This window comes from Canis lupus, chromosome 10, assembly GCF_003254725.2.
Source record: "Canis lupus dingo isolate Sandy chromosome 10, ASM325472v2, whole genome shotgun sequence".
Classification (NCBI taxonomy): Eukaryota; Metazoa; Chordata; class Mammalia; order Carnivora; family Canidae; genus Canis; species Canis lupus.
Genome location: NC_064252.1, coordinates 24,117,227 through 24,131,761, shown reverse-complemented (window position 1 = coordinate 24,131,761; position 14,535 = coordinate 24,117,227). Strand labels below are relative to the sequence as shown.

Below are 14,535 nucleotides of genomic sequence, written 5' to 3'. Positions count from 1 at the left end.
CCCCATGTTCCCCAAGCCCTGCAAAGGACCCACCACGGAGCCCTATACACCTCAAGGATGGCAATATAGAAGAGGAACACAGGGATTAGAGATTCACTGCTTTTATAGCAAGTGGTAGGCATGTTTGTTCTTTGCTGGGGGTGGGGGGAGACGTCATCTTCTCCCTCAAGGTTGCTTGCTGCAAACGCAACCCTGAGAGATAGTCTGGGCAAAGAGCTTTAAAGGCCTTGCTTTCTTGGCATTCACAGCAAGAATCCGCAGGGATGTGCAGAGCCCATGGCTGGTTGCTTCTCTCAATAGTTATAAAATTACTTACTCATTGTCTCTCCAGCTACAGTGTAAGACACAGGAGAGTAGAAACTTTGTCATTTTGTATGTCCAACACTTCATTTTTAAAAATATTTATTTGAGAGAAAGAATGAGCAGGAGTGAGGGGCAGAGGGAAATGAAGAAGTAAACTCCCCACTGAGCAGGGAACCAGACATGGGGCTCAGTCCCAGGACTCTGGGATCATGATCTGAGCCGAAAGCAGACACTCAGCCAACTAAGCCACCTACGTGCCCCTGTCTAGCACTTTAAAAAGTGCCTGGCCTGTGGTAGTTGCTTGGTAATTATTTGTTGAATGAATGGATTGATTTATATCCATTGATTAATTCTAAGCAGTGATTCTTTCATCATCTCCTAGGGCAGACCCTACCCCCCACCTCGAGAATACAGATGAATCAGACATTATGTATCAACGCTGGGGTTGGGGAGCCAGGTCCTGATCACACAGAGACATACTCCCTGTCTTACCTAAATCCTTCTCACTGCAGACTAGACTATATCTTGCTTAGAAAGAGCTGGAAGTGACTTTGTGGAGTTCCTGCCCCAGCACAGATGGGCTTTGATTCTTCTGGCGTGGGATGTGGAGGGGACTCCCCAAAAGCCCGATGGTGATGAGTACTCTGAACATAAGGTAAGCCAAGCTGGGGGATAGAGAGGGACAGGAAGAAGCTATGTTAGGTGAGGGGAGGCCTCTGTCAGCAGGTGATGCTTGAACAGAGGCCTGAATTCAACGGGAGAGGAGCCAGTTAAGTATATTGAAGAGGATTCGGGCAGAAGGAGCAGCAAATGCCAAGAGCCTAAGGGGGGAGCATCCCTGGCACTTCTGAGGAACAGCAAGGAGGCCAGTGGCTGAAGCAGATGGAGTGAAGAGAAAGTGGGGAGAAAGGAGGCTACAGAGATGACCGAGGCCCTTGGAGTGGCCTGGAGAGGCTCTGGCCCTGTCAGCACTTTCTGAGACCTTCAATTAACACATACTGAGTGCCTGCCTTGGGCCAGGCCTGGTGCTGAGCACTGGTGACCCAAGCACCAGAGGTGTCATCCTGGCTTCAACGGCAGATGGCCAGATGACAAGAACCAATGCAGCACATTTGGTGAGAGCCACCCCAGGAAGCAGCAGGAGCCCAGAAGCATGAAGGGTCCCTGGGGAGCCATCGCTACACTTGGCTGGGGATGTGACTATTGGCTGAGATGTTAAAATGAGTTGGTGCTTGTCACATGAGCAGTGGAATAGAAAAGAGCTGTGTGTAGGATACTGTGATGAAGGGTAGGGATGGGCAGGAAGGCCAGACCCAGGCCTGGAGGTTATTATATCAAGAACATTTGGAGCTGGCAGGGTCATCAGACACCCTGTGGGATAGTGTTTTTCTTTCTCTCTCTTTCTTTCTTTCTTTCTTTCTTTCTTTCTTTCTTTCTTTCTTTCTTTCTTTCTTTCTTTCTTCTTTCTTTCTTTCTTTCTCTCTTTCTTTCTTTATTTTTCTTAAAGATTTTATTTATGTATTTAAGAGAGAGAGAACACAAGTAGGGGGAGAAGCAGGCTCCCCACTGAGCAGGGAGCCCATTGTGGGGCTCAGTCCCAGGACCCTGAGATCATGACCTGAGCTGAAGGCAAGACACTTAACTGAGCCACCCAGGTGCCCCTGAGATAGTGTTTTTCAAACTGGCTTCTATAGAGCCCTGGGGAGATGTGTCAGGGATGTACTGTAGGGATAAGGGGAAGCTGTGTAGGTAGGGTCCAGAAACTGCACCCCATTATTTAACAGAAGCAGCTCAGGCTTTATCTCTACTTTATTTATTTTTTTTAAATTTTATTTATTATTTATGATAGTCACACGGAGAGAGAGAGAGAGGCAGAGACACAGGCAGAGGGAGAAGCAGGCTCCATGCACCGGGAGCCCGACGTGGGATTCGATCCCGGGTCTCCAGGATCACGCCCTGGGCCAAAGGCAGGCGCCAAACCGCTGCGCCACCCAGGGATCCCATTATCTCTACTTTATATTGAACTTCTCATATGTTTGTGTATGAATAAAGAATTATATGGCTAAAAGTATCTAAAGCTGTTAATCACATTTTTACAGCTTTATCAAAGTATGATTGATACATGAGAAGCTACACATATTTTTTAATATTTTAAAATTTTATTTTTTAAATTTACTTTTAAAGATTTTATTTGTTTATTTAAGAGACAAGGAGGGAGAGAACATGAGCAGATGGAAGGGGCAGAGGGAGAGGGAGAAGCGGACTCCCCACTGAGCAGGGAGCCTGATGCAGCTTGATCCCAGGACCCTGAACTGAAAGCAGACGCTTAACCAACTGAACCATCCAGGCGCCCCAAGGTGCACATATTTAAAATATACAGTTTGATAAATTTGAGCTATGTGTCCACCTAGGAAGCCACCACACAATCAACGTAATGTACATGTCCATTATCCCCCGAAAGTTTCTCTGCATTCCTTTGTCATCCCTCCCCCAACTCCTCTCTGTCCTCCCACTCCAGACTGTTGAGGAGCACTGTGGAAGCTTTGCTCTCAATAGTCTCATACTGGACTGGAAACAAGCCAACTGTCCTTCAGGGGTCAACACATAAACTGGTTGTGGTGTACTGATCAGTGTAGCCACATCAGTGAGTAGCAAAAACACTGTGCTGAGCAACAGAAGCCAGACACAAAAGAGTCCGTATTGTTTGAGTCCATTTGCATCAAATAAAATAGAGGAAAACCTAACTTATGGTGATAGAAATCAGTGGGTACCTTTGGGAAGTATGTATTGACTGGCAAGAGGCAGGAGGGAATAGTCTGGGGAGATGGAAATCTAGACATTGATCACAGCTGTATACACAGATAAACATTCATCACTTAAGATCTGTATTTTACTATATGTACTTGGCCTCATTACAAATCCCTCTATGAACTCAAATTCACTCCCCATACCGCATATATGCTGGAGAGGACCCACCACCCTTGCAGGGGTCCAGATGGTCCCAGAGCAGGCAGGGTATCTGTGGCATGGGGAACCCAGGGTCCTGAAGGCATCTCTCCCCACGGCCTCTCCCATCTGCCTGTCCTCAGGTTTCTGGGAATGGACTCCCTGGGGAAGTGGTTCCTTGAAGCCTCTTTCCTGCCCCATAGGCCTCCAGGGCTGCTCTGTCCTCCTGAGACAACAATCACTGATATTTACGGAATGCACACTAGGTGCCTGACACTTTGCTGACTCTCTGTCCATAGCACAGGAGGCTTGGGAGGTGGACCCCTGACCCCACCCCTACTCCCCGGCTTTGTCACTGAGAAGCTGGGTGACCTAGAGGAAGGAGAAGGTAAGTGGTGTCACTTCTCTGAGCTGTAGCTGCCTCGTCCCAGATCAGCTCTCAACACCAATCCAGCTGGAGGATGGAATGAAGTGGTGTGTGGGACCATGCCTGGGATGTTGGTGTTCTCAGTGCCTGGGAGTCACAACCATCAGAGGCCGTGTCCCAGTCAAGGGGACTGTGGGGCTGGTGAAGCAGAGTCTGGAGAGGCAGCCCCTGTGGGGGCCGGAAGGTCAGGTTAGGGCTCTGACTCTGGCATTGTTACTTTCTTTCTTTTTTTTTTTTTTTTAACAAATGTTTTTTTTTAATTTTTTTATTTATTCATGATAGTCACACACACACACACACACAGAGAGAGAGAGAGAGAGAGAGAGAGAGAGAGAGAGAGAGGCAGAGACATAGGCAGAGGGAGAAGCAGGCTCCATGCACCGGGAGCCTGACGTGGGATTCGATCCCGGGTCTCCAGGATCGCGCCCCGGGCCAAAGGCAGGCGCTAAACCGCTGCGCCACCCAGGGATCCCGCATTGTTACTTTCTTGCTGCGTGACCTTGGATGACGGATAAATGGATCAATATAAATAAAGCGCTGAGTGCAGGGTCTACATCAGACTGATGTGTCCAGAGTCTCAGTCTCAGTCTTGGTTCTTTCCTTTACAACATACAACTCTTGTTGGTTCTACTAGTCGCTACTTCTCTGTCCCCACCTGCCTGCTGGGGACCCTCATCTCTCCCTACCCACAAACAGCAAGCCTCCAAACCCATTTATCTCAGCTGCGGTCCCCTCGTCTCCAGGCTCAGCAGCCAGGGGACCCAGCAGCCTGCTGGGTGGTTCCCATCCCTCCCCGAATTCTCCCAACCCTGCCCCGACTGTCATTTCTGTACCACGTGCACAGTGCGAGGGATCCAGAAGAGGAGGCTGGTTGCCAGGGCAACGGAGGATAAAGCCCTTGCTCTGCCAGTGTACTGATTGGCTGCGACACGTCCCGCCTCCTGCCATCCTGAGGGTGGGGGGTAGGGGGAAGGGTCTCTGATGGGCAGGGAGAGGTGCCAGTGTGCCTTGCCAGCCCGGGACTGCCCCGTCCTGGCCCAGTCAGAGCCCCGGGGCCCAAGAAGCTCAGTCTCCCACAGGGGGGCACTGGCCTCGCCCTTTCTCTGCCTCCAGCACCCAGGGCGGTTGCAGATGGCAGTGTCTCTGGAGACAGCAGCTGTGTCTGAGTCTGCAGGCCGACGCTGAACTGCTCAGGCTGAGGTGGTGTGCTCAGCACGGAGCCCCCAGAACAGGCATCTGCACGTGAGGTGGGTCTGCGGGCATGCGGCGGGGAGGGGGCACCGAGTGTTGCCAGTGGCTTGGGAGGCAGGCAGCGGGGCTCTCCAACCCTCACACTGTCCTGGATGTGACTGGCTAGAACGAGGCTGCAAAATTCCTGGTGACCCCCTCTCCCAACTTGTCACCGTGCATGGGGAACTCTGAAGCCCAGAGAGGGTGAGGTGTGGCTCAAGGTCACATCGGAGGCCAGTGAGTGATCTGTTGTTTCAGGGAGGCTAGTCCCCTGAGAATCCAGGAGGAGGTCTAGGGGTCCTCAGTCTGCATGAAATGCCTGGGGTTTTGTTCACAAGGCTGGAGAGGTTGGGAGAATCTAAGTTGTGCTCCCTAGACCCACACCACGGCAGCCCAAGTGGCTTCAGCTCTGCCCAAGATGCTCATTCTCATGTTTATGCTGCAAGGGCCCTGGAGTCCTGCCTGTGGCCAGGCGTGGGGCATGAATCATTTGGCATCAGATTAATTTGGAGCAGCCTTTCTGCCTGAGGTCCTCTTTTCCTGACTTCCCCTCAACCCAGCAGCACCAAACGATTCTGAACTCTCTTTGGCTGTCCAGAAAGGCAGATAGTTAAGGAGGGCATGGCTAAGCACACTTCGTTTTACTTCTCCATGAATAGGGCACCTTGAGACGTTGTCTGTGCTTCAGAACAGCCAATGGGAACCCTGGGTGGGCGGCAGGCACCGGATGGATGCGGGATCAGGAAGCAGCATCTCTCTCTCCTCCTGGGGTCATGGCCCACCTTGGAGACCACCTGGAAATAGTGGGACAAGAGGAGCTGGAGTTCAGAGACAGAAGTCTGAGAAGCAAGAGCTTCTCTTTAGCTTGCCCTAGAGGTTGTTCTGTCCATCACTTCTTCCCTCCCCAGAAGCCAACATGGGCCTCTGCTCATTTCATTCTGCTCAGGTGTCTTTACCCACCTCGGAGGACTCAACCCCCAGGACACCTCTAGGGGGTTGGGGTCCAGCTCTTAGTTACCTTCCGATTGGGTAACCCAGGGCAAGTTAGCAGACCCATCCGGGTCTCAGTAAAATGCAGACAGTGACACCTACCCCATAGGCCTCATGCAAGGTTTGTGAGCACATTCGAACAGTGCTTTCCCTGTCTTGCTGGCAGAGGTGGGGTTCCTCACCCTACCCCCTTCTTCCCCCTCAGGAAAGGTTTAAGGGGAAGTTAAATGGGTCTTGCTTTATCCCATTCCTGGAAGGGATAGTCTGCGATCTAGCTTTGAAGTGTGAGTAGGAGTCTGCCCCACAGTCCAAAAGATGCTCCAGGGAAAATGAAAGTGTATGAAAGACACGCAGGTGCATGCAGGTGACTGACAAGCAGTCCTGGAGGATGGCATGGAGGCTGAGAGATGAGGCTGGGAGGTTGGCAGAGTGCAGCTGTGGGGACCTTTGGGCCATTCTAACGGGTCTGGGTATATGTAACATTTGTGAAGCACCTTATACCTGCTACCTACCTGCTGTTTTCCTGCCTCTGGTTGGCAGAGGAAATAACAGTAGGTGAAGTAAAGCGAGGCTGACTCTGGACCATGTAGCATGGTGCTAAATGCTCGCCAGGCCGTATATTGTCAAATATTCACAGTGACCTTAAGAAATGGATCCTGGAAAAAAAAAAAAAAAAGAAATGGATCCTGTTTCTATCCCCATTTTATAGATAAGGAAACTGAGGCTCAGAGAGTCAGAACTATGTAGCAGGTGTTATGGGCCTGGCATTAATTCTGAGTATTTTACATAAATCAACCATTTAATGGTCACAACAGCTGTGCGGTCTAGGCACTACCTTCATTCCCACTTTACAGATATGGAAACCCAAGGCCCAAGGTTTTTGGGCTGGTGCTTGTGTCCACAGGCTTATAATTACGAACTTGGGCGTGGGCCTGAATTCCGGGAGCCTGTGCCCACCCTGTTGACACCAACCTGATCCCCTGGGGATGGGTGTTTGTTCAGCACACTTTCACCAGGCCACACCCAGCCAGGATGTGCGGGCGGCTGGGGACCCAGTCATCTGTGAGGGTCTGGCTAGGGGCAGCATCCGCAACTGCGCAGTCCAGCCCCAGGGGTTGGCTCAGAGGAGGCACAGCCCCAGCTGTCCTTTACTGAGTGCTCTGAGTCCCCCCTAGGCTCGGTTAGTGTCCCCTTCCACAGAGGCCAAGGATGCTGGGACCCAGAGAGCTTAGGGAACTTGGCTGGAGGGCACCTGTGCCCCAGAGGGGCTGAGCCAGGTGCGGCCCTCAGCCATAAGCTGCCTTTTTAAAGAGTGAGTAGGGGCCAGGTGGGCGCCTGTGATGGGGGCAGCTCTGCTCCTGGTGGGGGCGGGGGCGGGGCCGGGCTGCCCGGTCATGCCCGCCGCCCTCCTGGGCGCTTCTCGTCTCTAAGGTGGTGCTGACGTCCTGGCCCCGGGCAGCCTGCGCGTCTCCCCTGGGCCGGCGGGCGGGACGAGGGGCAGCTCCGCCAGCGCTCGCCGCCCTTGTCTCGGCAGCTGAGCCGCCGCGATGCCGCACTTCCTGGACTGGTTCGTGCCCGTGTACCTGGTCATCTCCGTGCTCATCCTCGTGGGCTTCGGCGCCTGCATCTACTACTTCGAGCCTGGCCTGCAGGAGGCGCACAAGTGGCGCATGCAGCGCCCCCTGGTGGACCGTGACCTCCGCAAGACCCTGATGGTCCGCGACAACTTGGCCTTCGGAGGGCCCGAGGTCTGAGCTGACCCGCGCCGGTGGCCAGTCCCCACCCCCACCCCACCTCCGGGCGGGGACCGGGCGTCCTCCCCCTCCTGCACCACCCCCTCGCCCAACTGGAGACCCTGGGCCAGAGAGAGGACAACCCATGGTCCTCCAGGCCATCCCTCCGGAGCCTGGATCCTCGTAGCAGAGGCTTCTGGTTGCTCAGGGTGGACCCTGGGTGCACCCAGTGAGATGGGGCACCTGGGTACCTTAAGGTGTCGCTGCCACTGGCCCAGGGCTTGCTTTCCACGTCGAGCCAGTTCACTCCACGCCTGCCCTCTAGGTTTATTCCCCATTGACCCCCAGTGCCTTTGTGCTGCTCAGCACTCTTGCCCCTCACCTGGCGTCAGGCACCGCTGTCCCTGCCTGTCCTAGCCTCTGGATTCCACCCCCTCACCGAATCCCTGGTGATGCTCAGTGGCCCACTCCACCCAAGGCATCCACCCTGCAGCTTCACAGGGCCCACTTCAAAGCTGACCCAAGGAAAGGGCCCTATTTGGAGGGGTGTCTACTTGGTCCATCCCAGGCCCCTCCCCTGGACTCAGGCTTGGCACTGGTGAGAGTGTGAGATGGGGAGGCAGAGGGGGTAAGGCCATAGAGAAAGGAGGTGTGTGTGTGAGAGAGAGACAGAGAGACAGAGTATCTTGGGGGCAGTGGAGAGGCATGTGGGGAAGGGGAGATGCAGGTCTGTCTGTGTGAGAGGGAGAGTGGGAGGTGGTGGGGATAGTGTGAGCTTGTGAGTAGCATGGAGGGGGGTGCCAGCAACAGTTCCCACCTCCCTCCCTCTGCCAGACTTCTCTATCTCTCCTTCCCCAAGGGCCCTGCCCCTCGCCCCACCCTTCAGATCCTATACCCCCTGCCCAGCACCACCCTAGCCCCACAGAGAGCCCTCCTCCTGTGTGATTGGCAGCTGTCTCACTCTCCTTGTCTGTAGCTTCCCTCTTAGTTTCTTGCAATAATAAAGACTTCGTGACTATTTCTGCAGGACTGTCTCCTTTCCCGGAGGGAGGATCATGTCTGTCATCTCACTGGATCTTCATAAAAAAAAAAGAAAAAAAAAGCCAAAAACATGAAAATGCAATATTCCCTTTTTTTTTTTTTAAAAGATTTTATTTATTGGGATCCCTGGGTGGCGCAGCGGTTTAGCGCCTGCCTTTGGCCCAGGGCGCGATCCTGGAGACCCGGGATCGAATCCCACGTCGGGCTCCCAGTGCATGGAGCCTGCATCTCCCTCTGCCTGTGTCTCTGCCTCTCTCTCTCTCTCTGTGACTATCATAAATAAAAAAAAGATTTTATTTATTTATTCATGAGAGATACAAAGAGAGAGAGAAGCAGAGACACAGGCAGAGGTAGAAGCAGGCTCCATGCAGGGAGCCTGATGTGGGACTCGATCCCGGGACTCCAGGATCATGCCCTGGGCCGAAGGTGGCGCTAAACCGCTGAGCCACCCGGGCTGCCCCTTGCCCCATTTTTTAAAGATTGATTGATTGATTGATTGATTGATGAGAGACACAGAGAAAGAGGCAGAGACACAGGCAGAGGGAGAAGCTGGGTCCCTGCAAGGAGCCCGATGCAGGACTTGATCCCAGGATCCTGGGATCACGCCCTGAGCCGAAGGCAGATGCTCAATTGCTAAGCCACCCAGGCGTCCCTCTCACCCCATTTTTTTTTTAATTTTTTTTTTTTATCTCACCCCATTTTTAATTCTTGCTTCTGTGCACCCACTTCATGAGCCACCCCTGGACCCCCTGATTATGGAAAATGTAGCAGCCACTTGCTGACCACTGCTCCAGCTACTGGGAAGTTAGTGACCGGTCCCTCTCTCTGGCCTCAAGCACCAGTATCCTATGGGAGGGATTCACTAGCTTATCCTAGGGCAGGTGCCTATTTTAAACCAATCATCCAAGGCTAGGGCAATGTCTTGTGTATGGTCCAGCTTGGGGGCAGCGTGCCTCTGGACCAGCATCATCTGGGCTGGGGTCATCTCAGAACAAGGCAGCTCTATGGGGATGTTGGCAATGGGGCAGAATCCAGAAGAGATTATGTGAACCACCCTCCTACCGCTCAGTCCAAACACACCAAAAAGGCCCTGTTGGAGGTAGATTGGGCTGGACTGGCTGAGCCTGCGAGGGCCTCAGGCTAAATCTGGCCTGCAGCCTAGTTTGGTTCGTCCAACACAGGCGTTTGAACAAAATGCAAATTAATTGGCAACATTTATAAGTCAGGAGATTTCACATGAAAATTCTCTTTTTCTCACCCCTCTTTAAAAATCAAACCTCAGGCCACGCTGGATTGGAAGTGTGAGTGTGTTCAAGGTTATTAACACCTAACCTCAGCAGGATGGATGTTGGGCATGGCCTTACCTGAGGCTTGGGCAGTGGCCAGTCTTCCTCACGGGAGAACTGCTTCTGCACAAGGGCATCAGCAGGGCTTCCCCATCCCCCTGCCCCTGGGGGCTGTTGAGGAGGAGCCTGGGCTCGGAGAGGGTGAACCAGTCTCATAAGCCTTCTGCTCTTAAACTTTCCCAGTTTCTAGGGCTTTCTTTCCTTTCTTTCTTTCTTTCTTTCTTTCTTTCTTTCTTTCTTTCTTTCTTTCTTTCCTTCAGATTTTATTTATTTATTTATTTGGGAGAGAGCGAGCGTGAGCAGGGGGAATGGCAGAAGGAGAGGGAGAGGCCCTGACGTGAGGCTTGATCCAGGACCCTGGGATCATGACCTGAGCTGAAGACAGAGGCTTAACCAATGGAGCCACCCAGGTGCCCTGCAGTTCCCAGGGGTTCTTACATAAATGTTTAGTTACACCTGCTCTTCCCATAAATAAGGAAGAGGTTCAGGAAGGTTTCAGTTAAAGAAGCCACATACATGGGGGGTGAGAGGAAATGTTCTGACTCTGACTCCCATGGTGATACCATTACTTGTCTCTGAGCTTCCTGGTGGCCAGAGGGAAAAAGGAAACATGAAGAGATCATTTTACTCTTGTTATGCGATAGAAGGGAGAGAGATCGACTCTTCATGAAAGACAAATTTCTGGCTCTAGATACTAGAAAGAAATGCCTCCAACGGGATGTTAACACAACAGACTGCATCCTGAGGATTTTTTTTTTTTTGGCGAGGGGGAGGGGATAGACTCAGTCAGCAGGGCCCACAGAAACAGGCCAGTGCCCATGATGCCAGACTTTTCCATCTGCCAGAGCACGCCAGAGGACTGTATGGGGAGTAACTTGAGGTCAGAGCCTGACAATAGTAAATCCTATAAAACTGTTCATTTGTATTGCACATCCTGGGCAAAAGTTTCCTTAGCTCTCAGACATACATCTGAATTCATCAAGTGTTTCTGTGGGCCAGGCACTGAGAATCATAGGGGACTGAGGCCCAGATTAATGTCCGCTGCCAGTGCCTGGCATTGTGCTCAGCTCAGGGCAAGTTTTCCATAGACAGCTGGTTGTTTCCATATCACTCCTGCCCCGCCTGCCCCGCTGGGTTGTGGCAAACGTCGAAGGAGATAGTTGGGAAGTAAGCACTGTATGAATGCTGTGCCTCTTACAGCTACCCTCCCGAACCCCACAGAGCCATGCCATGTGTCTGCTCTACCCCAGCACGAGGCCTGGCACCAAGAATGCAATGACAAAAGACAGAGTCTCTGAATCAAGAGAGCTCACAAACTAGAGGAGCAGACAGATGTGTAAACAAATTACAAAAGTGTCATTGCAGCAAGGAGAAGTATGTATGAGAAACTGAACACAGAACCGAAGACTCTTGGGGCAAGGATTTGTCAAGGAAAGCTTCCTGGAGGACAGAACTATGCAGCTGGGTTTTGAAGGCTGAGTAAGAGTTTCCCCTATAAGGGGAAAGAGTCGGGATCCCTGGGTGGCTCAGCGGTTTGGCGCCTGCCTTTGGCCCAGGGCGCGATCCTGGAGACCCGGGATCGAATCCCACGTCGGGCTCCCGGTGCATGGAGCCTGCTTCTCCCTCTGCCTATGTCTGTGCCTCTCTCTCTCTCTATGTGACTATCATAAATAAAATAAATAAATAAAATATTAAAAAAAGGGGGGGGAAGAGTGGTCAGCAAGCGCAGAGCCATGGAGGCTAGAGAACCCAGTGCTTTCTGAAGTGTGAGTGGTGTCATGTGATTGAAGCATAGAATATCAGCAAGTGGTGGGAGGGGAGAATGAATGACCAGGAGGTAGTTTTTCACATAAGGCTTAGATCCAGGGAGAGAATCTGATGACATTCCAGCTGCTACCTCCTCCAGGAAGCCCTCCCTGACCCCACCAGCAGCTTTCCCCACTACAGCCCTAATCTTATGCTGTGATTTTGTTTATGTGTCTATGGAGAACAGCAATGGCATATCCTCATCTCAGCCCACAGCCTGCCTGGCACTGGCCAGGGCCTCCGTGAAAGCCTGCTTGTTGGATGAATGGGCTGATTTCTTTGGAAGTCTTGCCAGGGGTTTCCCATCTGTTTAGACACTAAGATTTTAAAAAGGCTTAGAGGCTTCCTGGGGGACAGGGGGGGAAAGATCCCACAAAACTGTTGTGCAGGTTTTTAAATGCTCTGAGATGTTTTACAGAGTCCTGAGAGCTTTTCCTTTCCCACCATCTGGGAGCTGTCAGGATACAGTGGGTGTGTCTGGGCCAGGCCCAGAACAGGACAGGAGGCGGGAATGTGCAGGGTCCCTGCGTAGGAATGGTTGCAATGTTCAGATTCTGGCCCTGGAGGGGGTGGCACAGGCTTCTCATTGTTCCACCCCCTTGGCTCTCCACTGTGGAGGGGTTAGGAAAGGGCTTGGAGAGGCCAGAGACCGGCTTTGGGAGGAGGGCAGAGGCTTCAGGCTCCCTCAAAAGACCATCATACTGTCAATCAACACTCCTGCAGAGAACCTTGGGTGGGCACAGCCCCCTCTTTTCTGTCCCATACAATAGGAGGGGCTCAGAATTTGGAGACCTGGATGTCCAGCTGCTGCTTCATTGTGTGAATCTCAGCAAATCTACTTCCCTCTGTATCTGCAGCTGTAAACAGGTGGAACTGATGTGGAAGTCACAGGAAATCATGAGAGCAAATAAAAAAGGGAACCAGAATTATAAGGCAACAATTTTAATGGCTAGCATGGATTGAGTTCATTGCACTTCTCACTGTATTCATTCCTACAATCATGCAAGTGGGTCATCAGTCAAGTTCATCAAGTATTTCTGGCTCGTCCCCTCTCTCACATAGTAGGGTTAACTTCCCCACCTCCTTGTGGGTGGGGGGGGGCATGCGACTAATTCTTGCCAGTGAGTTGTGATCAGAAGTGAGTCTAGGCCAGGGGTACCTGGGTGGCTCAATCAGTTAAGTGTCCAACTCTTGATCTCAGCTCAGGTCTTGATCTTAGGTTCATGAGTTCGGGTTCGGAGTTGGGCTCCACGTTGGGCATGGAGCCTACTTAAAAAGAAGGAGGAGGAGGAGGAGGAGGGGGAGGGAGTCCAAGCCAAAGTTTTTCATAGCTAGTGCACATTTCACCATTCCTTCCTTCCTTCTGCTTCAATGACCAGCAAGGCTCCAGAAAGTGGCTGCTCCATCAGTGTGGGTCCCAGAGTGGAGATGACATAGAGCAGAGCTTCTGCGGATCCAAACCACAGTGGACATGAGAAATGAATGAGAAGTAAATCTTTGTTGTTATGAGCCCCTGGGATTTTGGAATTGTTTGTTATTGCAGTATAATTTAACCCATCTGACTGATAACAATTCCCATTTTCACAGAAACTGGAGCTCAGAGAGCTTGTGACCTGTTCAAAATCACACAGCTGTAACAAACCCAAGGTGGAGATTCTAGAGCCTGCACCACTTGCCTGGGAAGCTACCACAATGATTTTTTTTTTTTTTTGCTTGGGTCAAAGTCTGTCCTCTGAGGCTACTTACTTCCAGGCCTGCAGATGGTTCCCTTGCTGGGGAAACAACAGCCGAGCAGACATGAGGTCATTGCCACTTTGGGCCACCAGAGGGCAGCTGAACCCAGGCTGTAATCACTGGGCAGGCTGTGTCCTCCAGGCGCCCCCCTCAACTTGAGGACAGAGTAGGGCAGATGAGTGTGAAGGATACAGACATGAACCAGATTCATGCCTGGCTCTTAAAAACCCCAACAGCTTGGCAGGGAGCCAGAGGGAGAAATTCTAGATCTTTAAGGCAGAAGAGACCAACCACATGAAGGCACCTGGGACCTATTTGCAAAGGCACCTGAGACCCAGAAGGGTAAGTGATTTGATAGAAGCTGTATAATGACTCATTTGCCAAAGTGGGGGAGAGAATCCAGGACTCCTGACTCCTGCTCAGGGCTTCCTCATCTCAGAGATAATGCGATCCAGTGGGGCTGACCAGTCAAGGGTCCCCCCACCCTATATGTCCAGGCAGACCTGTGCTGTCCTGTCCCCCAGTCACCTGTGTTCTTCCCCAAACTGGGCTGGTCCTCGGGCCTCAGAGCAAGAAGAGAAGGGGGAAGAACTCCAGAGAGCTCCCCTCCCCCATCCACTGGGCTTCCAGAAGGTGTTGCCCTGGTAACCACAGCACAGCCAAGTTTGAAAACTTAAAGGTCGAAAAGGAAAAGAATGGATGAAGAGGGGAAGGTCTGAGGTCCACGTTGTCCCCATTCACTCAGTCGTTTCATTCATTCATTCTACAGAAACTTCCAAGGCAGATGCTCACCTAGGACCCAGAGAAAATAAAATCCAGGCCTTTCGGAACCGTGCTGTTCAATACAACAACACAAATTAAAGTGGACTAAAATAAACAATTCAGTTCCTTGGTTACGGTAGCCACATTTTAAGTGCTCAATAGCCCCCCGTGGCGAGGGGCTGTCACACTGGATGGCATAGACATAGAACAGTTCCAT

At 51.9% G+C, this 14,535-nt stretch overlaps 1 protein-coding gene and 1 long non-coding RNA gene across 4 annotated transcripts; one reads left to right on the top strand and one right to left on the bottom strand.

Moving 5' to 3' along the window:
* The first annotated feature begins 4,559 nt into the window (after window positions 1–4,559).
* SMIM45 (small integral membrane protein 45) lies at window positions 4,560–8,649 on the top strand. 3 transcript variants are annotated; one of them, XM_049115784.1, is made up of 2 exons: window positions 4,560–4,923; window positions 7,431–8,649. In XM_049115784.1, exon 2 carries the CDS (start codon window positions 7,444–7,446, stop codon window positions 7,648–7,650), a length of 207 nt encoding a protein of 68 aa, XP_048971741.1. In that variant the 5' UTR covers window positions 4,560–4,923; window positions 7,431–7,443; the 3' UTR covers window positions 7,651–8,649. The 3 variants fall into 3 exon arrangements, with proteins under 3 accessions (XP_048971741.1, XP_048971740.1, XP_048971742.1); XM_049115783.1 differs by having other exon boundaries at window positions 4,562–4,923; window positions 7,328–8,649; XM_049115785.1 differs by lacking the exon at window positions 4,560–4,923 and adding an exon at window positions 6,816–7,208.
* A 4,413-nt stretch (window positions 8,650–13,062) lies between these two features.
* LOC112666803 (uncharacterized) lies at window positions 13,063–14,512 on the bottom strand. The gene is made up of 3 exons (XR_003140972.3): window positions 14,349–14,512; window positions 14,085–14,228; window positions 13,063–13,269 (listed from the first exon to the last, which is right to left on the bottom strand). It is a non-coding gene; the product is annotated as an uncharacterized LOC112666803 (long non-coding RNA).
* Between the last annotated feature and the right edge of the window lie 23 nt (window positions 14,513–14,535).

Coding starts and splice junctions, on each gene's coding strand:
- SMIM45 (XM_049115784.1), top strand. CDS start 7,444: ATGCCGCACTTCCTGGACTGGTTCGTGCCCGTGTACCTGGTCATCTCC.